Source organism: Histoplasma capsulatum (genome assembly GCF_000150115.1).
Source record: "Histoplasma capsulatum G186AR genomic scaffold supercont2.17, whole genome shotgun sequence".
Classification (NCBI taxonomy): Eukaryota; Fungi; Ascomycota; class Eurotiomycetes; order Onygenales; family Ajellomycetaceae; genus Histoplasma; species Histoplasma capsulatum.
In genome coordinates, this window is record NW_025544817.1 from 52,367 (window position 1) to 79,248 (window position 26,882).

A 26,882-nucleotide genomic window follows, 5' to 3' on the forward strand; every position below is an offset into this window, starting at 1 on the left:
AGGTTCATATGGAATAAATAGTCTATTATCTACACGGGTAGTCATACATGAGATGGAAGAAAAGAAAAAAAGTGGGAAGCCAATCCCCCATCCCCAAAGAAAAGGAATCATAATATACAAATCCCTTGAATAATACCACCATTCAATTAGGCGTTATCCAAACCTGTCAATCCCTGGTCTTCAGGAAAACACTCCAAAAAAATAATATTAAAAAGGGAGAAAGAGGTCAACTTTGGCTCTTCTACTCTCAGTCCGCAAACAGCCGTCGTCGTGAGGCAAAATCAACCCAAATACTGCCACTCAAAACACCACATTGACAACTTTTCCGCCACGTGCGACTATAACTCGCTTTCTCTTCTCCCAATCATTCCTCTCCTTCAGCCATAGCTTGCCCTCGGTAGTTTCAAGGAGATGCAACAAAATCCAGGATTGTTCATCATCTGACGTCTTTGTCGACACAGATTCACCGCTCGGTAGCGACGGTATAGTTGTGCTGAAGCGAAGTTTTCCATTTATTTGCACCGCGACAGTTTTGCCGACGCGAGCGCGGAGTGCTTGAACGTCGCGTGATGAGAGGAGTGGATCGGGCCAAGGCGAAGAAAAAATAGATGGTACTGTCCGGGGCGGTGAAGATGTAGTCGAGGAATGTCGGATTGGGCTATGGAGATGCTCCCAGCATTCCGAAGCTAGTGCCGGTGTTATAGGAGCTAGAAGTCGGAGGAGAGATGATAATGCAATGTAGAGAATAGCTTGCGAACTTGGAGATGGAGTCGTTGTTGGCAGTGATGATGATGCCAGCGAATTTGTGAATTTGGTCAGGTCGGATATCACGGTGTTTAGGCCGTAAGGCATCCCGTCCAGACAGTGGGAAACAGATGTAATAGTATCGTGCGCTGCAAGGAGGATGGCGGCTTCATCATCAGATACCGTACTTAAATCTGGCAGTCTGACGTCGTTCATTAGTTTGAAAGATTCAGCGCTCAAGGACGAAAAACCTTCCAATGAAACACGCGAATCTAATACAACGCGCCATAGCCGGTTGAACCACCGCTCCATGCCGACTATTTTAGATTCATCCCACTCAAGAACTTCGCTAACAGGGGCAGAAAATAACATGTGTGCGCGGACAGCATCAGAACCATAGGTATTGATGCAAGTGGTCGGGTCCACTCCGTTATATTTACTTTTCGACATTTTTTCAAATGATATATTTGGGGCAGTCTGAGTGTTTTTAATTAAGGGGGCATCGGGATTGGATATGTCAACTTCGAACGGCCGTAGAAAGCGGCCTGTAGATGGGTCGGAATATGTCCTACCATGAACCATTCCCTGTGACAGAAGTTTAACGAAAGGCTCCGCGACTCCTGTAGACCCAGGTAACTCTTTGGGAAATAAAGCGGAAGTAGCTAAAAATTTATATACAAACCGCGCGTATAGTAGATGAAGGATTGCATGCTCAATACCTCCGATATAAATATCGACTGGATGAACATGGGATGGAGAAAACGGTGCTGTTTTGTTCGTCGGGTCAAGGAATCTCAGGAAGTACCATGAGGAATCGACGAAAGTGTCCATTGTGTCAGTATCCCTTCTAGCAGCCTTTCCACAGCTAGGGCAAGGGACGTGAAGCCATTCTTCAGCGGACTCAAGAGGATTCCCTTGACTACCTCTAAGGCCAGCACCTTCGATGACCGGAAGCTCGACAGGGAGCTGATCCTGGGGAACAGGAACTGGGCCACATGAATCACAGTGGATAATAGGGATGGGTGTTCCCCAGTATCGCTGCCGACTGACTAACCAGTCTCTGAGCCGCCAACTTTCTGCAACGTTTGCAAAATCGCCTTTGCTTTTTAAATCTTCGATGATTTTTTTGCCGCCCTCTTCAGAGGACATTCCACTGTAAGATCCACAAGTATCAGCCAAAATACCATGCCCAAGAAATGGCACCCGTTGAGCCTCTGGTAAATCTCCCGGCTCAGCTTCCTGCGAAGGCATTTGTTTAACCACAAATGTCACTCGTTGGGATTTCGAGTTTTCGTTCCAGAAGGCAAAATCTCGAGAATCGTGCCCGGGAACACCCATGACAGCGCCTTCTCCGTACTCCCCTAAAACATATGGAGCAACATATACCGGAATCGAAGCTTGCAAGGAAGGATTTGCTTCAACTGAACTAAGTGGGTTGACAGCCACAACACCAGGAAGCAGATAACCAGCTTTTGTATCTTGTGGGAGAGATGTCGCAGAATCGAGAAATGATTTGAGTTTAGGATCCGATCTAGCCATTTTGGCCACCAACGGATGAGTTGTTGATAGGCCTAGATACTGAACACTATGAAGAGTGTCTGGTCGAGTTGTGAATACCTGAATGTCGTAATTGTCATCGGGGGCAGAAACTAGAAATTTTATGTGCGCCCCTGAGGATTTTCCTAGCCAATGCCTCTGCATCGACAAAACGCGCTCAGGCCAGCCAGCCTCCAGAGACTCGAGATCTTTCAGTAATGCTTCCTTGAAAGCTGTGATGCGGAAAAACCATTGCTTGAGCTCGAGCTTTTCCACTTTCGCTCCGGATCGCCATGAGCACCCATTCGCGTCAACCTATAGGTTCAACAGTGTTAGAAAATATTTCAAGGTTAAAGTCCAATCCAGTCGCACCTGCTCGTTTGCTAGAACTGTTTTGTCAATCGGATCGTAATTGACTCTAGCTTTTGCCTGATACGCCAGTCCCTCTTGGTATAACATCAGGAATATACGTTGCGTATGTTTATAAAATTCAGGCGAGCACGTCATCAGTTCCTGTAGCACCCGTTCACAGTTAGAAAACATCAGCGAGAAAGAAAATCGCAAGCACAATATTTTATCATTGGAATATGAAAGTATCTATCATACCCTATCCCAATCAAATCGTGCCCCAATCGCCCTCAGCTGTTCCTTCATATTAGCGATATTCTGCATGGTCCACTTCGCCGGATCAATTCCCCGCTCAATTGCCGCATTCTCCGCTGGAAGCCCAAATGCATCCCACCCCATCGGATGTAGCACATCGTATCCCTTCATATGCTTGAACCGTGACAATACGTCGGATATGGTGTAAACCCGCACATGGCCCAAATGCAATGCGCCGGATGGATAAGGAAACATGGAGAGAACGTATGCCTTTTCCTTGCCATGGTTATTAACCAATTCCGATGAAGGATCATTCCGCCATTTTTCTTTCCACTTCTTGTCCACTGCTACCAGATCTAGCCTCCTCGGTGTAGTCGATGCAGTGCGGATCGCGGTACCTCCTCGCCGACGAAAGGGAAGGCATCGACCCCATTGCTGGGTCAGGATGGATTGCCGGAGATTCATTTAGCTCAAAACTGCGTCCCCATATCACCCTCTGCCTGGGGATTTATGGTCAGGCCATTTAAAACGAGTGTGACTTTGGCTATATGGCCCGCAATTGCGTTGGCCTGGCCGGTAGAATTTTGAAGGTCAGGGAAAGGGAGAAAATCGGAGCTCGTACGCTAGGCTGCTTTGGGCTTCCTGCGGTATCGGCGTGATCAATCAAGCCCTAACGCATCCCCATCTCGATCACCGCATCTTGTAGGATTGGCCTTTTACTTCCAGTGAGGTCTGATATTACTAGTATTTATGCGACATATCTAGGCCCGGTCCCTGTCTCTAGCCTACATCTGCTGCCGAACGGCGGAATCGATTCAGCCGGAAGGGTTCATGGTCTCCGTTCAAACAATATCATCGCCCTAATCTAGCCTTTTAAGAGATTTGTTCAACGTCTTTATTTCAATTTGGTGAAGGTTCAGGCGTTTAATTCTTCCAGAAACTCGAGAGACCAGGGACCTGAAAATATTTGTCGTTCCTGAGATCCATATGGCAACAGACAAGAAGCATTTGAGGTCTCAGTTACCCGTTAAGGAGAAGTGTCCATACCGCATAATCACTCCCCAAACTAGTCCTTCAATACAGCTTGAATGGCAGCTTACGGAAACAGTGACGGAATGCAAGACGGCTATTCATCGCTATAAACTAGCAGCTCGAGCCATTGCCAATTTGTTGTTAACGGCCTCATGTCTCGCTCATGGTTAACTTGGGGATGGGTCTGCACTCTTGCAATTGAGAACTCCAATTCCTTGCCGAATTTCCAATACTTGCTTGCGGTTCGTGATCCACACACTAACATAGCAAGTTTTTGGAAACAAACAGACACTAATCGGCCGAGAGCCTCTTCGAGAGGTTTACTCGTGAGTCATGGCCAAGTACAAGGATTCTGTCAATATCCTACTCAAGTTTCCATCCAGGTTGCTGTCAAGTTGGGTTTAAAGCAAAGCATTATCATTTTTGGTTCAGTGCCACAGGTAGACTCAGAAACCATGATCGTCGCGCCAACTGGCATTTCAGGCATTGAAATCACACACAAAGAAGATTGCAATGACCAGGCTAAAATTCTTTGCTGTTTTTGATGTCCTTTCAGGGTTTATGTCTACATCACCACTAGCCTCAATGAGGTAGATCCGTTATAACTCACACCCGTCAAACATATGTCCACTCTTAAGTTGATTTTTTGGGGCAGGCTTGAGTGGTTACTTGTATGTGCGCATTCATTCTGCACCAGCTTCTTCAGGTGCCTTTTCATCAATTCATAATCGATGGAGTTTGGCTTCCCCATAACAACTTCTACTCCTCCTCTGACATCAAATGCGACCACAAGAAAAGGGGATGAGAACAAGAGAAATCTGTGTGGGAATACTGCGTCCAGCAGTCGATGCCCAACTTTTCCAATATGATATGAATATTGAATCACGCGAAGGCGTCTTGATCCGAAGTACTATGTTTCCCGCTCTTTGCTTATGTCCTCCCGTCTTATTTTTCTACTTCCACAGTCAATGTTCATGAAAAATGTTTATCCCTAGTTAGGTACTTGTCTGTAATAATGACCAATTGGCAGCGGCAAAGCATAGAATGGTGCGGAAATTATCCCTTCAGAAATTCTCTGGCTATTCAGAACTTCGCCGTCTTGAAGGTTTCTTATGAACTTCGGCCCGAAACGTGCGGAATTCCTATTCCACTCTTCAAAAAGCAGTCCTGGCTAAGCTCGCGTAACATGTATAATTGTGTCCATGGCCTAGTGGCCAAAAGCCCACATCCTCTCCACAATATCTAAATCTAAATGTAAATGTAAACGGTATCTATTTTATCCTAATGTACAGCGCATACATACCCTCCGACACCCCACTCTTTCTTCTCACAGCCTCAAAATCTCACCATTCGCCCCAACTCCCCCACGGAAATGATCAGAAATAACCCGACCCTCCAACACCGTCTCCTGAACAATCCCTTCAACATGTCTCGGCTCAACCCTTCCATACCAAATGCCTTTCCCAGCCAGCGACACCGGCCCGCCCTCCCCGCTTCCCGCCGACGACATCGACGGCGGAAGGTAAATAATAACGTTCCCCGCGTACTTGTGCCCTCCGATGTGACTTATCAACCCCACATTCGCCCAGCCAGCAACATCCGTAAACGCACCATCGCCATTCTCCTCCCCGCCACTTACTCTAAACCCTTTCGCCCGCAGGACGCGCCGGAACTCAGTCTGCAGAAGGGGTCCCATAATCCCACACCGCTGATCGCGGTGGCCGTGTCCGCATATCAGGATGGTGGGGGAGTGTCGTATCCGCGCCATATCTGGGAAGAAAGAGTGTTGGAGAGTGGGGACCCGGCGCATGCACTCTTTTTGTGAGGCCGGGAGCGGGTCGTGGGCTGGGTGGAGGGTTGTGGGTAGAAGAAAGCCGCGTACAAAGGCATCTAGGCCGGCTTCGTCGAGAGGAGTTTTGGGTATGTACCGGAATGAGGGAAAGAGAAGGGCGGAAGCAGTAGTGGCTGCCCCGGTCCCGGTTGAGTGCTGAGGTTGGAATGAGGTGTTTGTAATCATGATGTTGTTGTATGGCTATGATTTTCCCTCCGCAAATTCAAGTTAGCGTCAGCTCTTAGAAATAATATATTCATTTTGTCAGGGCTTCACCTCCTTTATTCCTATGAAGGGCTAACAACCCAGAGGGTTGGAGCCAAGTAGCGTTCCCGGGTCGTCCACAACGATAGGGGTTGTGCCTCAACCCAGTATACTAGTACTCACATCGGCATACCTCCCTCCCCTCCCAACGAGCCCCTTTAAACTCCTCCCCAACATCCCCCAACCCTCTTCCAGCCCATCTTCTTCAATCCTACTCCTCCAATCACGCTGCCCAGTCAGAATCAGCACTTGCTGCGAATAAGGCGCCATGGTGCCATTCAGGTTGTGCTCATGGTCAATCTCCAGCCCCTCGGGCATTTCTGGAGTTGGTGCACAGGGACATGTTGGTTCCGGGCACGAGGGCGTTACGGGAACCGGCGGGGGTATGGTGATGCGGCGGGAGGAAGCTGAGGAGTTTCTGGAGATGAGCTGGCGGCGGAGGCGGAGGCGGTTGGAATGGATGCGGGGCTTCGTGCTGCGTAGCGTTGAGAAAAGAATCATCGACACAGGTACGCATCCGTGAACCATGTCGAAGACAGCGTTGGGAAATATTTAGATTTAAACGGCACCCACCAGTCTGCAGCGGGTATTATCCGCTGCGGTGAGCATCGGGCTGGAACAGCCGATGCTTTCGCCACTAAAGTTCATCCCGTTCCAAATAGCGCCGCGTGCGAGGGAATAATCGCTGTTATCGCGGTAACCCAAAGAATTGTTCAAATATTTGTGCTCAAAAATATAGGTTGTTAAAAGCGCTAGCTTCACGGACTAGCTATCTATGTGATTAAAACTTTAGGGATTACTTCTTGAAGCACGCAATGATGCACGGAAAATCACTACTGAAACAAATACTCTGCGCCTTGTATTCCTAACGACACGCTTTCCCTTTTCTATGCCCTCTATAACTATGTAAAGAAGATTAATGACAGAACGTGCAAAAAATCCCATCTCTCAAAACGGGAGGATGCCCCATCAGTAGTATACACAAATTTTCTATCCATATTGTCACAAGTCTCTCTCCCTGCAGTAAATATGTCAAATATATATCTATATCAGTAGAAAATGTTCATTCAACCTGCCCGGTTAAGCAGGAGGAGTGAAAGACACCAACTCATGGGGTGACTCTGTCAATCTCCACAGCTGAGAGTGAAAGGCAAGAGCTCCAACAACCAAGATAATGTAATAGGCTACAGTCCATCCGATATTTAATGATCTATGTGAGGTGGAGTTGGTTCCCCTGACTGCATCCTCCTTGCCCCTGGTGATGATTGGGATCGAAGACTCCCGCGCTTCCACCCGTCCCCAGAGACGGGGTAGTCCACAGTAGTTGCAAAATGCATGGACAAGAATCACAGCCGGCAATGAGCCGGTCCGAAGGTATAGGAAAGTGGCATACCAGCCAAATATAGTGGTGTATCCAAACTGAAAGACAGTTCTAGCAATGGAGGCGGTAAAACTGGTGTGGGGGTGGGTAAGTCTGAACTCATAGAAATGGTGCATGTGAGCAATTCCGAAGTAGAGTGGGGCGACAAGCACAATTTGGGTAGGAGAGAGATCAGTTAGCAAGTGGAGTGGAATAATTATTGAGCGGAAGATGACTTCCTCCGTGATGGGACCCTATATGTTGTGAGCAAAATGGTTCCTGAAACTAAAAACTAGTCACTAGCTTATGTTGACGAAAGGAGACTTACAGCAACAAAGTTTCTCCAGCCTATCCATCCCCCAAGTGTTTCTGCTACACGGCGACCACGAATCCAATCCTTCCACTCACCCTCCACAATCCCAGCCTCAAATAATGGGCCCATAAATAGCAGTGCTGTCAATAGGAAACTTTTTGCAATCTCCAAGGGCCCAATTGGCCACCATCCCAATAACCGCAGTGCTTCAGCTGGTGAATAGTTGGCTTTAAAGACAAAAAAGCAGAATATTCCCAGACTTGAGAGAAAACATGATGTTGTTACAGCTCGAACACGAGCCTTAATCACTGATGGTGAATCCCTACTCAAAGTAGGTGATGGACTAGTTGACGAAGAAAGATAGAAAGGGATAACGTATAACAGGGTGAAGACAACCTAGAATCACGTGGTCAGCCAAATCGAGCAGGGTCAACTTTATAACTTTTGATACAAGCGCAGATAAGGGCATCATGGTGGTGGTGGTGGTGATGGTGGTGGGCAGCGGGTAAATTCCACGACCAATACTGCAGATTAACAAAAAACTTGTGTGGTGCATACTGAAAGAATAACAGCTGTGTAAATCGAAAGCACAGGCGCCGGTTTTTCTAGAATCGAGCAATTTGTGTTAGAACGGGTGGATGGAGAGGATATTACGGGAAACGGGAAATTGTCAACAAACCATACATACCATCTTCGCTATATAGGCTTTTCAACATGTCCATAAACCCCGTGGGTGCCATTTTCCCCTTCGACGACGGCGACGGCCGTGAGCAAAATGACCTTCAATGATAAAATATTTTTTACAACACAGAAGCGGATCACGAGCAAGGCGTGCTAGATATCCCGCCGCAAACTACAGTGAAGGTGGACTTCCACGGTTCTACGGGTCGTGAAGGGCTGCTCTCGTATGCTCTCGTATGCTCTCGTATGCAATGCTGAGTGGTGCAGTTGTTGGATGCGCCAGCCCTTGGGACGACGTTGGATTTGAGGTGTGGTGAGTGTGTCTTGGCATCAGCCAGTTCCCAAATGGGACCACTCAAAGTTTCTTGGCAAAACTCCATTATTCTTCTCAAAGTATTTTGCAATGGCCAGAATATGCTCATCAGCAACCACAATACTTGTCTACCAATGAGAATATCAGCTCCTTGAACACCTCCTTGGAAAAGATTGTGTTTGCAATGTCATAGAGAACTGCCAGGTTCTAAAGAGGGTGGAAAAAGGACCGGGTTCTAATTGAACGTGGGTAGAAATGGCATCAAGCGAACAGCATTTGCCGCGGCTAGAAAAGTTTATTTCCCCTTTCTAACCATATGAACTTTTCACAAAATTACGTGCAACTTAAACCCACAATCAGCTACAGCGCTCACTCTGGCTTACACGGGGATGCCCTCTGACCCTAATATTATAGTGCCCTACTAACCACAATACTGGGAGCTGTTGTCATTCTTGTGTTTGAAAATGCGTTTTTCGAGCTGAGACAGAAATACGAATACAAATCTATTAACTAGTTATAATATTCTGAAAGTAGTGAAAAATCAAAGTTTGCTCATTCATTGAAATCTTGTCTACATTGTTGCCCGCGTGCTGCCCGGAGCGAGCACTTGCCCCCAAGTGCTTAAGGTTACTACTCCATGGCTGCTGTTTTAGGTTTTGCTTTCGCAGAAGCTACTGCTTATGTCTTGACATGTGCGTCCCCGGAGAACCCTCGGAGCCAGCGCGCAATCCCATCAAATCCTAGTAAACGCCAGCAATGACAGCAATGACAGCAATAATATCATTGATACTGATGATACTGATGATAGCAATTCTACACTTCTCTCACTGTTAGAAGACTTTATATTATAGATACTTCATTTATGTTAGTTACCTGCAGACATGATTCGAGTGTAGAAGAGGTTGGACGGAGACGTAAGCACAGAGGGAGCGTGAGAAATATATAATCGCTCGTGCCTGCTTTGTGCTTGCCCTGTGCAATCTTGTGTGTATCATTAGTATACCAGTATTTTATATATATAATATACAAGCGCTGTGTAGGAAGCTCATCTGCCCATAGAGCTTATCTTATCCAAGACTCGAGAAGTCAAATTGAGATCCGCCAACCTAAGTTCCAGAGATTCGGTACGCTAAATAAGTCTTATGTATAACTAAAGGCTGTACTGTACATCGTAGACATAATCTATTGTAATTAATTCTCTGTTATAAACATTTCAGACCAGATTGGCCACTCTGTGCAGTGCATCGTAACATAGATTTCCTTCATCTTCATGATTTTCTTGTGTTCATCTCTATATCAGATTCTATACGCTCTCAATAGAATTTAGATCAGAGGAAAATGCAGGTCAATCTATAGCGATAATTCCAGTGTAGTGTCAGCTGCAGCATACTCTGAATCTCTAGTTTTCATCAATTGTAAGTCAAAATTAAGTTGCATTCAATCACGAATAAAATGGACTATAAGTCCACAGGAGAATACCCCTAGAGATTGTATATTGTAAGAATTAACTCTGTATTTATTCAAATATTCAACCATAATCAATTTGATTGGTTCGTCTCAAATTTTTCTTCTAGAATATGACTAGATTTTTATATATCATTAAAGCAATTTTAGAACATCTATCCGCTTTGTGTAATGGCTTCTAGGCACAGGCAGGCCCATAAGCACAACAACAGCTGCCGCTATTACTATATATGGTTAAAAACCCGATGGGGATATGGTATCACTTTAGCTCTGTTTATTATATAAGAATTCAGCTCTTCTTCTATTCTGTGAGTTATTCTGTGTGAGTCGGACAATTCTTATTAATACTAACGTAAAAGCATTAGATGATCAATTTTGAAATCTTTGATACACTCTTCAATATCATCTATCGGCTTCTCACTTTATTGACTAGAATGATCAGCATGCTTCTTGAGAGCGATTGCTCTCAAGTCATACTCATATTGAGCTTTTTGATTCCAATCAATTATAAAGTGTATATCTTGATCTTGATAGCCGATTACTTGCCGTCCAGGAGATGTAACAAAGGTTTATTGAACAGGAGAAGGCAATTTCATCTTGACGAATATGAATATAAAGACAGAATAATATTATGCAGTAAGAATATATTGAATGGAAAAGAGAATGCCACTGAGGGAAGCGGATCTCAGGGTATAATTATTAACGTGACGCCCTATGCCACTAACGAAAACACCAGGGCATCCCTGCGTAAGTGGTTTCAGTGCTGGAGCCAGCTCTCTGAAGTTTATTGACATACGCGGTCTATGTTCCAGTTGAATGTAGATAAAAATAGAATATCAATCTCCCTCCTATGGCATATGCTGGGCATCAACATGGTTAGAACGTGGCAATGCTTGTGGAGAGTTTTTCCCTTTTTACACCTTTAAGACCTGCAACATTGTTAATTACTAGTATATTTTTCTCATACTGAGTACCGAGCTAAGTTGTGAAGGTGGCAGTCACTGACCAAAACTTGAGCAAAAATATGAAAAAGATCTCAGGACAACTAGTTACCACTCGCGTCAGTAGATCGTAGAGTGGCAAATCAATTGGCAACAATTAATTCAAATAATCTAGTTTTCAATTGATTGTGAGTTGATTCACTATTACTTGAATTTACTCGATATTTATTCTATTATTTTTCAAAATTTTAATAAAATTACATTATCACTCCTCTACATGGCGCGTTTAACGAGGTTTGATTCCTAGTAGGATTTTAAATTTAGCCACGCTCATCTAGATGTCCCTAGGAATGTACGAACGCCTATATTTGGGCAATATTTTTACATTTGCCATAGAATATCTTATTCGTACAAACTAACTAGCGCCTTTTATACTTATAGAATTCATCTTAAGATTCTATTTCTATTATATACAAAATAGATAATATTTTCATAATCTTCTCTCATAAAACTCAACTGTATTCTGATATCTCGCCTATTGCAAGTGTGGTATTTTTTTAATGATAAATTTAATGAAGTTTTTAATCTGTGAATCCGGATCCGACTAACAATTACTATTCTCCTATAACTATTCAATTGCACTTGTATTTGTAATATAGCATCTACACCTGATGTTGCGTTGAATACACCATATTTATCCAAAATTCCATCCCCAAGTACGTTGTGTTTCAGACAAGCCCGATCAAATAATATATGAATTTGAGGGTAATATATGGTGAGGTGCACCTAGAGGCATGAGTGATTCTAGAATCGTTGTCTTCCTTTGAACACCCCCTGCTTTTTATTCTGATAGGGGATTAGACAGACAGGGGAAAAGCCACAGCCCTCTGGAGGACCAATAAATGATGTGTTATAAAAGAACATGCGATATTGATAATCCATCATGTAACACCCTTGGAATTATCAGTAGTTTATCATTAAAAATTAATATTACAGAGGTATCTTCACTTACACATCCAGCCATTTGGGTTCCCTGTTGCTGGAAGCCATTGCAAACAGCCGTCAGCATCCATTTGAAGCATAGTGATGCCGCTACCCAAGCTGGCATTCGAAAAATAAATACCTAGCATATTTAGATTTTATTAGTATATTTAGATAACCCTACGGATAGTTAACTATCAATCAGGCAACTCAAATTTCATACCAGTTGAGGCAGTGCTGTTATCCCAGTTCAAGTAATATGTTGTGTTCTGGTCAAAGATTTCGAGTTGTGTGCTGTTATCGAGCATGACTGGTGTGGCGTACTCCATATAAGGTGTCCATTTCACAGGTCTCATCCCTGAAGGAGTGTAGTCTAATTGCCCAAAAGCTTCGCCGACGTCAAGCGTAGTTTTGAGAATAAAAGTGGCAGATGTCTCGGCTGCAGCGCAGAGAAAATAGAGAAGGCTGAAACGGGTGAATGAGTAAATGGTCTTCATTTTCGTTTTTGCTACTCAAAAGTGTTTACTCCTGAGATTGATGTTTTGGCAATATTCACTCTGATTTCAAGAAGAAAAGTGGGGAAATAAAGTAGACCAAATTAGTGATGATAGTGATGTAAAATAAACGAATAAAAAAAACGAATAACAGATATTTATAATATTCGATGGCAATGCATTGTCTGCTCAGTAGATCGTTTACCACGGTCTGGTGTTGCCATTGCCCAAGTTATGCTGCATTGCCACGGGAAATACGATTTGGTTTTTAGCAAGTTTTAGAAGGCCCAAACTCCATGAGCTCGCCTTCGAAGGCACAGTTCCTTCTTTCATATCACTTGGCAAACGGTTGGGAATCTGCCGTTTAGGGTTAAGGGAACGAGATTTCGGTTCAGGGATTTGCGATTGAACTAGTCTCATTAGCCTGCCATGGATGGTCATCGTTGCAGAAATCTTGAATCCGGTGAGAAATGCTGAGCACCAACACGGTTAGAACCTATGCGAGCACCAAATACGAATACTCGAATAACTAAAGTGCTTCACGATGTCCTAGACAAATTAACACTTGATATAAAACTCGACTCAATAACCCATTAACCATTGATCAATATACGCATAGACGTTTACTGAAAGTAGGCGCCAAGTGTTAGATTATATTGATGTGATACCGGCGTTTATGATTGTTTGATATATGTTTAGGTCACCGAGGCAAAAGAAACTCGATCACCAGCAGCGCCATGCTGGTAGTAGAGGCGACGAACCAGTCCATACCCCCAACAATAAACACCATTTGGTACTTTACAAAGTCATTAATTTAAATAAACTTTAACCCCCGTTTGCTGCGTGGGTTGCGGGGAACCAAGGTGCCTAACAACCACTTTTCAGCCACATCTAGGAACCCACAGTTCATCTGCACTAGTGGCAAGGAAGTCACCATATTTGATCGCTCAGTTCTGAGATTGTAGATGTCATCTATTCTCTTTTCATTGTCAATAGAAACATAATCAAGTATCAAATGACTTTACATATATTAGATAGCTAAATCAATAGACAATATCTATATGTACTTGAATTCAACTAATATTTTATTAAATCATTATCAATGCTAAGAACAGTAGTTATTCAATCTTTATAAAATTGATTTAATCAAAGTCTCTATCTTCTTCTGCGTAATTAAATCTCATATCTCTTGTAGTTTCTTTTTCGTCTCTATCTCCTATATTTCGTCTTTGAGATGCAATACTTTATAATTATTTATATGTTCTCTATTATATTCAAATCAGATCTTTATATAGATTAATGAATTTAGTATTTCTTCATTCACTGATATGTTACTAACCAAAGTTTGGCACTAGCTTAGTCATTGCAGTTCAGCCAATTAGAGCATCATCCAGGGTGCATTATTTATTGGTTAACAGGAAACTTTACGATCACAGGCGATCTTACCATGATCTACCCTGTCCTAATATCAAAATTAATGTCCCGAATCAAATTTCCTTAGATCTATAAAATTATAAAAATAAAACAAAAAACTCCTCGCACTTAATAATATATAATAATTTCTTAAATCTTTCATCATAAACTACATTAAACAGAGCTGGATAACTGCCGAAATCACATGTGCAGAGAAACATCAGAGGTTGAAGGGGGACATCGATAACGCGACCCGTGGATAACTCTATCTTGGTGTGTTTCAACACTCGCATTTCTCACCTGTTTATTCTTTCCTTTCCTTATTATGTTCTCGCTACCAGAATGCCCAAAGTAGCCAATAACAACAACAATAACTAGGTTAATCACCAACAGATTGTGATTTTTTAAGTCTTTTTAATTAGAATCAACTAAAATAATTATACACATGTAATTTTTATCAATCTCAGGTCGCTATATATATAGATGCGTAGTATTATAAACATAATTCAATAATATGAATTTTTTAAAAGAATTGACAGACATGCCATGGTGGAGTGTTAGCGCCACGCCGATACATTCTGGGGTTAGATTAGGAGATTAAGTTTGGAGATTAGGTTAGAGGTTAAGATGAAGGTTAGAAAGGGTTAGAGACCTTGCAAAATATGAAAAATCAACATCATTGAGAGGGATCAAGAGGTTCAGTGGTCATGTTTTGATTGTTTGTGGAATATGCACTAGTATATGCAGTTTTAATAGGTTAAGATTTGGCACGATGAATTTTTGCACCACATTCAACTGTGTGATTGTAACTTATCTAACAACTGTAGCACGCCACTGGGGGCAAAAGAGCTCGATTGGTAGAGGGGACGAACCAATCCAAACCCCCAACACCGCCCCATAGACACGCAGCTACCATCTTGACTAGCTGGGAAACCGGGCCTTCCTGTTCAACTGTTCCACTGTTCCACTGATGTCTGTTGGAGTGACTAAGCATTGCCTCCACCCCACAAAGTCTAAGTGTTAGGCCACTGGGGCAAAAGACCACCAGCGCCATGCTGGTAGTTGAGTGGACGAGCCCCCAACAGTAAGAGAGGTTGAGCCTGGTTGGTTCTCATCCATCGAGCGGCAACTATTATGTGTGTATGGGTCACGTGGGATAAGGAGTAAGTTTAGTAACATGATCTACGAGCTTCCAGTCTTCCATACACCACTATTATCCTATATAATCTTCCATCATTACATGTTCTTTATTCTTGAATGCTTTATCTCCCTATATTTATTTTATACTATCAATCTGTCACAAAGACTTTAATAGATGATGTTGAAAGCTTTTTATATCGAGATTCTGTACGAATACTAGTGAGATATACAGATTGCTTTCTCTCACTCATTTACTCATCTACCTGCTTGTTTATGTCTGATATCAAGATTGAATGATATCTGGCAATGGTATCTATTGATGATATGAATATCTAGCAATACCTGGCAACGACATGGAGAGATCTAGCAAAATCAATGGTAGAAGAAAGAATATAATAGAGATTGATTTGGGGTAGAAGATGACTATATATAAAGATAATTTATGGGTAAAAGCAGAGGTCGATACTACTAATACGACGATAGAAATCCATACATCTTATGAAGAGCTCTATAATATAGCAACCTCTCTCTTCTACTCTCAAATCATATCTTCCTATAGCTAATTATTACTACTGTTTACAGTTTTTTAACACTCTTTAATTATTTTGTATTAAAAGAACGAAGTCATTATGGAAGGCTGCATTATGGGCCTCACGACGAAGGAGGCACGAACTGAATCTATGATAAGCCATGTCAACAACTCTCAAGCAGCAAATCGATCTCTCGAGTCGTTGAGGGAAGCAAGGCATATCACTGCTTTTACCTATGTGACGGTATTTTTTCCACCTCTAGGATTTTCTGTAGGCGTATTCGGTATGGAAAGCGTTCCAGGACGCGAAGTCATCCCCTCGGTGGCGATCACCAGTGTTGTAGCCCTGGTTATAACAGCGTCCGTTTTTGGCCTGCAGTTTGAGTTAGATGGTGCGCCAGTATTTAAATCTACAGCGCTTCTATAGTAAAATGCGGAAACCCCCGCCCTCAGAGGCAGTGGTGCAACATCTGCTCAGACCAACCGTCCATCAATGTCATCACTGGCCTTGTCTGTTACACCTTCTTTGCCAATTTTGTCAAGGGCTAAGGAACCATAGTACGAAAATCTTACGACGAAAGTTTATGGAATTCAATGATATTGAGGACTTAACGAAAGAGGCCCAATACATCACCAGATGCTTGATAACAAAGCAGACCTTTCCAGATACATTTATAATAGTTGATGCTACAGCGTTGAATAAATATGAATACTGTATCTTCTCTTTCATCTCTGATACTCTGTAAAGATTTACTGTTTTATTCAAGAATAAAAGGTGGTTTATTTCTATCTTCTCAGCCTCAAGTCTAGTCATTTAGTATGTTAACTTCCTTGCCACCACGAAACATGAGACATTTAGTGTTCATCACTGGCAGATTTCGGTCACTCCTGCGAAAGAAAAATGAAAAAATGAAGGAGAAGCAGAAAATAGTTGAGTGCTAATCAGCTGTTGAAGCTTTTGATCCATTGAGAATAAATGGTATCACAATAATTCGAATTATCATTGTACAGTACTGTGCAGGACAAAATCTAAATGAATGAAGTTGAATTCATGTACAGAGTCAAGTTCTTTTGAAGTCCCAAGCTCTTTTTCTATGGACAATAGGGAGGACCGCGGCCATCATACACACATAACCTGTCCATCGCACATCGAGCTGAGAGTACCCATCTTCCGCCGGCACAGACCTCAATCGAACTGGTGATACCATCTTGATAGGCGCAACGGTACGGTAGGTTTGCATGCTAGAAGATCAGCAGAGGCATCATTCTCAGTAGGTGCGGTCAACGCAAGTGGCGTGAGAAACAGAACTAGAGCTGCAACTTTGAACTGCATGATGAATCGCTGAATCTTGATTATTATATTTATGAGCTTTGATCATTCTGAAATGAATTATGTATGATACTACAAAAAAGTGTGTAAACTTACTGTTTAAGAATATTATTCTCTTTAATATAATGTCAAATACTTTTTCTTTGAGATGTGAAGGAATACCTAGAAGAAATTTTATCAGCACACATAGACACAAGATACACAAGATAATAGTAAGTATAAAAAGCAAGAGATAGTATCTTACTTGAATAACTTTAAGTCAGAGATATTTTATAAAAGAAAAAAATCCATAGAAAGAAAGAAGCATTCACAGTTCTTTTATATATTATTGAGAAGTAAGTTGTGTAAATAGTTGCTAACTATTTTAAGTAATTAGTACTCAATGAGAGCTTCTCTGAGATAGATGAATCTGACATAAGTTTTCAGATTTAAGTTATGTTAGCAAAAAGTTATAAAATTAGTAAGACTATTTAACTATCAAATAGTTACAGTCTTTTGTCAAAGATTGATAAATTGTCAGACTTATCTGCTAAGCTGGAAAAAACACATAGAGTGTCAGAGTTCAAAGTAAACTAACAGCGTATAGTTTAATCTAATTGTAGACAGATTTGACAGATACTCATTTAATCTCATGTAAGTTTTATAACAAATCAATCTTGAATAATTTTACACAGTCTTACACACTTACACATTTACATACAATTAAGCTTTAACAATGTAATTAAACCGAACGAATGATTGTAACTTAAGCAAGAGAAGAGCTGTGTAAGATTGTGTACTTAGCCTTTTGCTCCGGCATTCTCTTCATCTTTTATGATGTTATTTCTTTCGTATGAACTGTAGTTAGTTAGAATCTTCAGACACTAACCAATAAACGTGCAACCCTTGTGTCATACGATCTACTGGGAAGATATCCGATACGGGATCAATTGTATATCTATGAATTTCCTCATCTGGGAGTGAGACCACTTTCAATATAAGCGGGCTTTTGCTGCCGCCTGTTCTGACACGTCGCAGTGACTTTATACCAATCTGGGCTGCATATTTGCTAAATAACCACGGTGAGCAACGGACGCTAAAGTTAGTTACCTTGCCCCCGGACAGGGGGATTTGCAGTATCCATGGATGGTCTGACTCTAAAAGAAAGATCGGGACCCCGAGCGGCCCCCAAATGGCCCAAGCGGCCCGAGGATCCACGGACGGGGTAAGAGGCCAAGAGTAGGGCTAAATCTCGGAGAGATAATTTATCCAAATCAAAATATTACACTGCATACTCTAAACTCAATGATTTTTATCAGTCTCTGCATGAATTGCTTACAATGCACGGAGGATTCTTTCAAAAGTTTTGATCAGTACTACTATGTAATAATTTAAGCTTTGACTCTATTGCCGGCATAAAGTATTTTCATTCTACCTCTTCACAAGAGTGACAGCTGAATTCTAAGAGGGTTCATGAAGAAACAACTAAATCTTAACTACAGATTAAAGATAGATTTAATTTCCAGATGCTTGAAAATGAGAATTTTTGAGAATGATAACAGCATTGCAGCTCTTCTAAGCACTAATCAAAACTTTTGAGAGAATTTCCTGTAGCATTCACTTGATATCAGAATGCAAAGCTAAGTACGCAATTAGACTTCATGATAAGAGCCAGTAATCACTAAACTGATATTACAATATCTAAAATAGTCAACTTCTTTGGATTTTAATCTCCTGATAAGTATTATTTTTTATTTTTGTTCTATATAAGAGAGCTTCTTTTTCTCTTACTCTTTATCTCCAAAAAGTCCAAATCCTCTATCAGAATATTTTTCTCAAGTTCAATTTTACAGGTAAGGAGTTCTTCATTGAGTTAAATATGTGCTATCAGACTTTTTGACGAATGAAACCTAGTATTCAGATTGGTCTCTGTGATTTCAAAATCTTCTTGAAATAACTCAAAGTATTTCTAAAATAGAAACAAGTTTTTATCAAGGTTGGTTCTCTTTTTTATTTTATATTATGATATTTCATTCAAAGTAACACGGCTGTTTAATCTAACATCATAGCGTTAATCACGATTCAGCAATCGAAAATGCAGCTCTCTAGCAAATTCATGGCTCTGACTCTGCTTCTTGCTCCGCTTGCATTGACTGCTCCTACCGAGGATACAGTTGGTCCTACCAGATGCAAACCTGGCACCTATTGGTGCAGATGTATGGCCAGCACAACTATGTGTAAGGTCGATGTCTGTAACGCTCTCGGGAAGTGGCAAACTTCAGCCATGTGCAGACCGAAAAGCAGTCCAAGTGGGCCACCCACTTGCAGAGATGGTCCAAACGGCACTGCCTTCTGTATTTAGATATTATATGGGAGGAATGGAGTGTTCTCTAGCTTAACATGTCCTGTATATATAATCATCTAGATAGTTGACTGTCTGATGTTCGCACTTATCAGCGAGTTAGAGTACTCTGACATCTAACTACAGTACATCGCAATAAGAAATCCAGTCAGCCTGCATGTTACCTAGCCAAAGTATGAAGATGATGATTCAACTTGAGTTGCATTCTTAATTTTTATGACGTGCCAGTCAAGTCCTCAACTGACGGATGATGTGATGTGTTGGTAGATGTTGAGATGGTTAGTTCTGTGGTTGTTGCTTTACAGCCTTGGCACCCAGGCAGGTTGGCTGTTCTGTAAGATAACTGAATTTTAGCCGAACTTGAAGTTAAACTCTCTCAGTTATGGTTGGTACTGTCCTCTTACTGCCCACTGAGATGATCTGCCAAATCAGCTTTGAAACCTTGAAATCAAATTCCCAAAGGATTCGAGGTTTGGGAGGAATTAGAACATTTGGTCTCGCTTCGACCAGCTATCCTCATGGACAGTCAGCCACAATTTCTAAGTCGAAGGCCGGCGCTCTCTTCCCGGGAATGCCATTTGTTGCAAGATCAAGTATGATCACGATAACCTGTGGGCACACTGTGTGCGCCATAAGGTTCCACAGGCATACTCTTCCTGGATCATCCAGCAGAATGTTTCGTCCGCCAATTGATCGATCCACCAAAGTGAGAGCCGGAGGTTGGAGCTCGCCCGAGTTGGGGATAGGGACTCAAGACAAGGGAATATAAAGGGACTCATCTCTGCGCCTCCCTACAGCCTGGGTCTCCGCACTGCCAGCGGCAACGACAACCCAGGCAGTTCTTGATACTAGCTGGCGCTGGCCAAGATGACCTACGACAGTCATTGCTTGACCACCCGGATAAAGGAGCGCCTTTCTGTGACATTTCTACATCGGATGCAAACGGTCGAACAACCTTCAGCACGCGGATCCTGAATCTGCTTAAGTCCTCCTGATTAGAGCGAAGTCTCAATCCGAACCTGTCGCGGTGCCTCTGGCGCGTTCGTCGCCGGCGAGGACCCAATAATGGCAAGCAGCCTTGAATCAGCCAAGGGACTGGGTCGGAGTCCTTGGAAGAGGGTTAATGAATTCACCACCATCATAGCCCATTAGAATGAAATGATTGGCAAGAGTAGCGGGGACAGCTCATTTGAGGCCTGAAGTGTCCGCCCTGATCGACTAGATCGGTAGTTTTCTCTGGAAATGCAAGTGTAGAGGGAATGGCATCAACACCGGTCAGCCTAGAAGAGGTGTCCCAGGCTCAATATTCGGATTCACGCCCCCTTCCTATTAGATGGCCAAGGTTTAATTGACATCTTTGAAATCAGCAAGTGTATCTATCTGGTGCTGATTGGCCAGGCCAAGTATGGCAGGCCTAATGATTCGTTGGGTTAGCGGGCGGATTAAATGGAATAGGGGAGATGCAAGAAGCAAACACTGTTACAATCACTCCCTCCAGGGTGTATACAGCTCCAAGATGTAACGGGTAGATGGTATCTCCTATTAAAAATGGCTGAATGTTTCCATATTGGGCGATGGACCCGAACAATTCGGATTTACATTCTCCTTATAGTTGGGAGCTGCAAACAGTTTGATTGGGAGACTGCTCAGTTGGATGATCTGCTCAGTTGGTGAGTTACATACAGTTGAACGTGGTTTATGAAAAGTTGGACGTGGTTTAAAAAAAGTGGGTCTGGAAAACAAACCATGCTCAGCCCTTCACTCCCTCACTAAAATCTACACCCACTAAACATCTTTTACACACCCTCAGTATGTATTATTCATCAGTTGTTATACTTCAATATTCAGAGCTCTTCAACATCTGAAAAGCAGTTATGAGCTAGAATTAGTGACTTACATCAGTTAAGAGGTAGAGCTTTGAGAAATAAAATAAAATCACTGTGTCCAACACATTTGAAGATGTGTGAGAGTCTGAGAGATGTGTGGGAGATATGGCTAGTGCATGTAGTTTTAATGGGGGGCTTGACATGGTTTATGGTCAAAACCACGCTGAAGGTTATTCCAGCCTGAAAAATTAACCATTTTTAACTTTTTATTAACCACATTCAACTGTACGCCCAAAATCACTGTGTCCGATGCATTTGAAGATGTGTGGGATATGTATGAGACATGACTAGTGTATGTAGTTTTAATGGGGTTTCCTTGCCTCTAGAGTGCAATACTTCCCGGGATGCTGTGACGAATGTTCTTCCGAACCGCCGGCAATGCTGTCTGGCTGGAAAAACCTTGCTTCATGTGGGGGCTGTGGGCTACCAAGCTGCATGAATTGAAAACTGTGTTGCTGCAGGTACTGTTCATATCGTCCAATCAGAAGGATCGCAGTGGGAGTGAGATTTCAGTACATTGCGTGGGAGGAATAGGAGACGGGCCTCGATTTTCGTGTTGAAACTTTTGATAATGGATCGGGTTATTTCTTTGCGGACTTTTAATTTTTAATTTTTTATTTCTTATTTCTTAATTATCTTGATGCGAGATTTTATATAGCACATCGAGGTTTGCCTTTCCTTCATCTTTCTGCGCTGTGTAAGATGCTTGGGGTAAAAGTATGTCCAAATAGATGCTCGTAATAAACTCAATAAAGCGGGCAGGAAACCAATGGTTTTAGTCCAGCAATAAATTGCAGTTTGGAGAGTCTTTGCATCATTATTGACACAACACAAATTCAAGTCCTCTAGCTGAAAATAAACAAAGGATTAAATTTGGAATGCAAAGGATTCGCTTCAAAAACCGCAACGAGGTGGGATGAATAATAAATAATATATGCAGGTCTGCGCTGGCAGGTGGAGAAAACTAAGAAACCTCTTGTGCCGAAGGAAGAATGTTTCGACTGTTTCCTCGCCCCTGTAGCACTGCCTTCGCACGGTGGGGATGTGACTTTTTGAGTATCCACACAGCAATAATAAAAGCATTGTGAAAGTAAAGCCTAAAAAGGCACACAATATGCAGGGGGAAGTATTAATAACAAAGGGATTTACGGAAGGTTCAGGAGCGAACCCGGGGACACTCGAACCTTGAGTGGGTTATGCTTGCGGGTTCCTGGATCCATCCCCTGATGGAGTCTTCTCGAGGATCCTAGTGTTTGTTCCAATATAACGCGGTAACTCAAGAACTCGTGGGACGTGGGACGACGAGCACGATGGAGCGTCGAGAATCGAAAAATTGAATGGCGATGGTGTCAATAGTAAAGGTTAGCCTGTTTCGACAGCGCCCTTGCTGTCAAGGCAGGACGAGAGCGTGGGGTGAAACAGGGACACAAATGCCCAATACCTCCCGGCGCCAGAAGAAACAACCCGCAGTTCGCCAGTCAATCCGCATCGTTCTGATGGTTTTCCTGCATGTTTCTCTGCAATCATTGAATCATTGAATCATGACCGCGTCGTGGCTGCGTTATCTCAGCCCCATCGGGACGAAGAAACCCTCTCGAAGGGGGATCCACGTGACCTGCACACCGCTCCAGCCGCGAGCTAGTCCGCTTTTGGCCCGCCCAACCCCAGCTCCGGCTTCCGCGTCGAATTCCAACGTCGCTTTTGCTTCTTTTCGACTTCACATCTTGACTTCTTCTCGTTTCTCGTTTCTTGTTTCCCACTTCTCGTCGCTCTCTCTCTGTCTGTTTTGTTGTCTGTCTGTTGTAACTCCTTGCTTTCTTTCCCCCCGCTCCCGGTGATCCTTAGCCTCTCGTTCTTTTAGTTCCCCCAAGGCGCTGATTGCGTCCGCGTTCGTTTCGTTGTGTCTGTTTCAGAGGATCACTCAATTGCCTTCGTTTCTTCCCCAGTCGCTCTCTACCTTCATCCCCGTTGTCCACCGTCGCCATGCATAATTAATTAATTAATCACCTTGCTTCGGCTCTGCGCGCAGTCGAAACCGGTTTCGCTCGTTTTACTACCCGCCCGAGTCCAACAACATCAACAACATCAACAAAGCGATGATAATTATTAATTCGACGCATCTCGCAAGACGCTCTCTTCAACATTGGCCGTTGTGCTTCCTCCGTGCTTTGAGCGTACCTGTTTATATGATCGAGAAGTCCTCTTTCGGTGGTTTCTTGCTCTTGACGACTTCATTTCTTCTTTATTTGATGCCCTCACGGTTTCTTTTCGTCCTCTCATTCATGAACTAATAATTCTCTCCAAATACTTCCACACACACACACACACATATATATATATATATCTATATATCCTATAACCATAGACAGCAGCATTTGGATCGATCTAGACTCTATTTATATCATATAATCCCGTTAATCTAATTGTTTCTCGCCAGCCCGTTTCAATTGAAACACCCTTCTTTGGGCGAAGGAAGGGGAGAATGGAAAAAATGCCCCCTAGCCCTTCTAAATTTCCGCCTTTGTCTCCAACAACCCCGAAGCGCAGGGCTCTCCACGCACGATCGAATTCTCAAACAAATGAACAAATCTTCCCTCCGACGGTGCGACTCATACAGGATCAGGATTTGCAGAGTGAAACCGAAATATACTCCGCGACACCCTATCCGACAAAGCCCCAACATGTCTTGTTGCCGCCAGCGAATCAAAGGCAGGGATCAGCTTTCGATGCAGGGTATAGCGTTTCACATTCAACCCCTAATTCGATCTCCCGTTCCAGTTCGAGTGTCAGCCACGACCAGAGCCTACCAAGTCCAGATGAAAGAGACGTCTCCGGACAAGTCTCTTCCATCCACGGAACACACTCGTCCAGCCAAACATGGGATGATTCTTTGAACTCAAGCAAGACGTCCATCCCCCCGTCAGAGCCAGGGACTCCCCGGGCTTTGCGCCGTGGAGGCCGGGAAGAAGATGACAATTCATCGAAAAGTGATGGCATCCCGCTTCCCTCCACAATCATATGCGTGCCGCAGGACAACCCTTCGTCTCCTCCAACCAATTCTCCCATCGAATCAACTTACTCTGACTCTGTTCGCGGCGATGACAGATCAAGTCCCAACCTTATTCCCATCGGCCTGACCTCCAGCCCAAACGTTGTACCTATCAATCCTTCGTCACCGAATCTGGTCCCTCTTGGAAGGTCGTCTCCAACGTTGGCACCTGAGCCACTTACTGATTCCTCGCTCTACGAAGCCAACTCAGTTGGAACTGCAAGACGGTACATCCGCGCCGGTCGGCGGGACAGCAGTCAGCGGAATAGCACCTTAACAGTCGATGGTTCTCTTTCTGATCCGCAAAGCTCTACTCCGTCCCATTCCATTCCCTCGAGTCCTCCAATTGCGCCACTAAGATCCTACCAGTCAACCTCCTCGTTTGGTGGCCTTCCCTCCACGACGCCATATAGAATCCAACCATCGACCTCATCCGCATCTTCCAGAAGTAGTCGATCCGGTCCAGATGGTCATTCACCCACGGGAAGTAGCACTCCCATCCAATACCCCACCATTCGTTATCCATCATCGAGTTCGCGGGCCGAACAGTCGATATCGCGGTCTTACGTGCGGTCCATGACGGAGCGTTTTTCTGGACGTTGGAACCCGCATCTGTCCACTGTTCCGTCGGAATGGTCTGCTGAGAGGTCTCAAAGCCTTGCGACCCCCTCACCCCGCGACCATCCGCCCGAGGAGAGTTGGCGGAGACGTCTGGAGGATGCTAGAATTCGCGATCCCTCAAGTCCGCCGACGTGGCAAACGGACCAATCCGAAATCCAGGAACAAGGCGACTACCTAACTCATTTGCGGTCCCCTGCTCTCCGACACCAGGCCTCTGGAACCTTAAGTCACAAATCTTCTCTCTCGGCTTTGAACAATTCTAGAAATCTCCTTCGTTCGCCAAGTGGCAGCTCCCTCCTTCATGTGATCCCTGCTTGGGCCCGAGTATACTATAGCACGGGAGCGCAATTCGCGTCGCTATTCTCCCCAGACAGCCGCCCCTCAACACCCGCGTCTCCACCCATGACCGCCGTTTCCATGTTCGCCACATATAACGACGCACGAATGGTAAGCCGGACACCCTTAGGGATTACCAACCCCAGAATACGTCCCCGCGGGATCGAAGCTTCTCCCGAACTTGTTGAACTTGATGAACCCGACGAGATTGAAGAACCTCCCCCGGTCGCAGTCACTGCCAATCCCGACCCCATTGATCCGAGGAGCCACTGGGTCCCTGATCCCGAGGTGGACCGCGTTATCACTGAAATATCAGTGGAGAACCTGCCGGGTGCATGGTCTCCGCATTTGCATATGGATAAACGAGCGCGCCCGACACTAAGGAGTAAATGGAGGCCACCATCGTTAGATGAGGCGGCGGAGGGGCTTTTCGGCCTGCGGAATGCGCAGGTTTATGCGTTCGTGTTCGGTTTCGTATTTCCCCTTGGTATGTATATTTATTTCACCCTTAGCTACTGGCATGTGCTATGACAACTAACGAATGTGGGTTACACAGCTTGGATAATCGCCGCCTTCCTTCCTCTTCCCCCTCAGGTTTCCCACATCAACGAGGAGGCGACCACAAGTCGTCCGGATCTGGAACATGCGTTTAACAGCCGTGTGGTCCTGGTTGACGAAGTTCGCCACGCAAATGCCAGGTGGTGGCGGAACGTCAATCGTTTCATGTCTCCGCTTGGATTGGCCATTATTGTTATTGTGGTGCGTGTTACTTCTTAATTCAGACCCAATGGGTACGGATGTACAGTACCTTGGAAAACTAACTCTTTTTGGCGCGACAGGTAACAATGGCTGTTCTCTTCTCGTAAAAGTTGCAGCTCGTCCATCTACCTCTGCCATCCCGCCAACGAACGTTCATTTTTAACGGTCTAATTATGAAACAGTTTCCCGAAAGTATATATATAAAATAGAGTCGATACGATATCCCTTGCCCCCTTCGAAGTCTCATGCCTTTCTGTCCAATCCCCCATCCAAAACGGATAAAATAAAAAATGATAAAAAATATTCACTTCCGTCTTATCCTTTTCCGTCGAACGCCCAGGTGCGACCGAATCCCTTTCATACATCCCACAGCGTGGCGAAAGTCGCAGTCCAGCATTGCCTATATATCTACGACCAGGACAAAGGAGATTTTTTTTTCCATGTCTCTTTGTTTGCGTTTTTATTTTGTCTTTTTGCTTCTGATCTTTTAGCGCTGGTGTCTACTGGGCCTCCTTTTTTCCACTACTCTTACATATTTTACATTTGTTATATCTATTCCTGCTTTCTTGGCTTTTGGCTTTTCGGTCGTTGTTGGCTTTTTTTTTTCCCGTACCCCTATTCTTAGCCCCTTACCCGTTCTAACAATCTGCATCTGGACATATATACATATATTTACTCTCCGAGTTGGATTATATTACCGGTTTATCCCGGCCCGGCCCATATTTCCGCCAAATTAACTTAATGTCTTTTCTTATTATCCATCCTCCGCCATTAGTGATATATATATATATATATATATATATATATATCTCCACTCCTTCACCTCCCATTAATTGATCCCATTCATCCCTATCCAGGTGACAACTTCACGCCCTCCTCCCCCGCCCCGCGGAGATTCCTTTTATTTCTATGTCCGACCAG

At 43.7% G+C, this 26,882-nt stretch overlaps 8 protein-coding genes across 8 annotated transcripts; 2 read left to right on the plus strand and 6 right to left on the minus strand.

Annotated features, from left to right (window-relative positions):
- Window positions 1–300: 300 nt before the first annotated feature.
- Window positions 301–3,348, minus strand: HCBG_08644 (leucyl-tRNA synthetase; the record flags this gene model as incomplete). The annotated part of the gene is made up of 3 exons (XM_045435693.1): window positions 301–2,595; window positions 2,653–2,793; window positions 2,887–3,348. 3 exons carry the CDS (start codon window positions 3,346–3,348, stop codon window positions 301–303), a joined length of 2,898 nt encoding a protein of 965 aa, XP_045283485.1.
- A 1,743-nt stretch (window positions 3,349–5,091) lies between these two features.
- HCBG_08645 (sucrose cleavage family protein) lies at window positions 5,092–6,538 on the minus strand (the record flags this gene model as incomplete). The annotated part of the gene is made up of 2 exons (XM_045435694.1): window positions 5,092–5,947; window positions 6,134–6,538. 2 exons carry the CDS (start codon window positions 6,536–6,538, stop codon window positions 5,243–5,245), a joined length of 1,110 nt encoding a protein of 369 aa, XP_045283486.1.
- Window positions 6,539–7,090: 552 nt separating this feature from the next.
- Window positions 7,091–8,423, minus strand: HCBG_08646 (CaaX protease; the record flags this gene model as incomplete). Its single annotated transcript, XM_045435695.1, has 4 exons — window positions 7,091–7,624; window positions 7,699–8,079; window positions 8,242–8,288; window positions 8,372–8,423. 4 exons carry the CDS (start codon window positions 8,421–8,423, stop codon window positions 7,091–7,093), a joined length of 1,014 nt encoding a protein of 337 aa, XP_045283487.1.
- Window positions 8,424–11,594: 3,171 nt separating this feature from the next.
- On the minus strand, window positions 11,595–12,560 carry HCBG_08647 (uncharacterized protein; the record flags this gene model as incomplete). Its single annotated transcript, XM_045435696.1, has 3 exons — window positions 11,595–11,617; window positions 12,095–12,205; window positions 12,287–12,560. The coding sequence occupies 3 exons, from the start codon at window positions 12,558–12,560 to the stop codon at window positions 11,595–11,597; spliced, it is 408 nt and encodes a 135-aa protein (XP_045283488.1).
- A 1,611-nt stretch (window positions 12,561–14,171) lies between these two features.
- HCBG_08648 (uncharacterized protein) lies at window positions 14,172–15,024 on the minus strand (the record flags this gene model as incomplete). The annotated part of the gene is made up of 2 exons (XM_045435697.1): window positions 14,172–14,344; window positions 14,790–15,024. The coding sequence occupies 2 exons, from the start codon at window positions 15,022–15,024 to the stop codon at window positions 14,172–14,174; spliced, it is 408 nt and encodes a 135-aa protein (XP_045283489.1).
- Window positions 15,025–15,898: 874 nt separating this feature from the next.
- HCBG_08649 (uncharacterized protein) lies at window positions 15,899–16,807 on the minus strand (the record flags this gene model as incomplete). Its single annotated transcript, XM_045435698.1, has 3 exons — window positions 15,899–16,012; window positions 16,274–16,445; window positions 16,770–16,807. 3 exons carry the CDS (start codon window positions 16,805–16,807, stop codon window positions 15,899–15,901), a joined length of 324 nt encoding a protein of 107 aa, XP_045283490.1.
- Window positions 16,808–19,043: 2,236 nt separating this feature from the next.
- HCBG_08650 (uncharacterized protein) lies at window positions 19,044–20,305 on the plus strand (the record flags this gene model as incomplete). Its single annotated transcript, XM_045435699.1, has 3 exons — window positions 19,044–19,164; window positions 19,691–20,016; window positions 20,108–20,305. 3 exons carry the CDS (start codon window positions 19,044–19,046, stop codon window positions 20,303–20,305), a joined length of 645 nt encoding a protein of 214 aa, XP_045283491.1.
- Window positions 20,306–23,687: 3,382 nt separating this feature from the next.
- HCBG_08651 (uncharacterized protein) lies at window positions 23,688–25,979 on the plus strand (the record flags this gene model as incomplete). Its single annotated transcript, XM_045435700.1, has 2 exons — window positions 23,688–25,689; window positions 25,759–25,979. 2 exons carry the CDS (start codon window positions 23,688–23,690, stop codon window positions 25,977–25,979), a joined length of 2,223 nt encoding a protein of 740 aa, XP_045283492.1.
- Window positions 25,980–26,882: the final 903 nt, after the last annotated feature.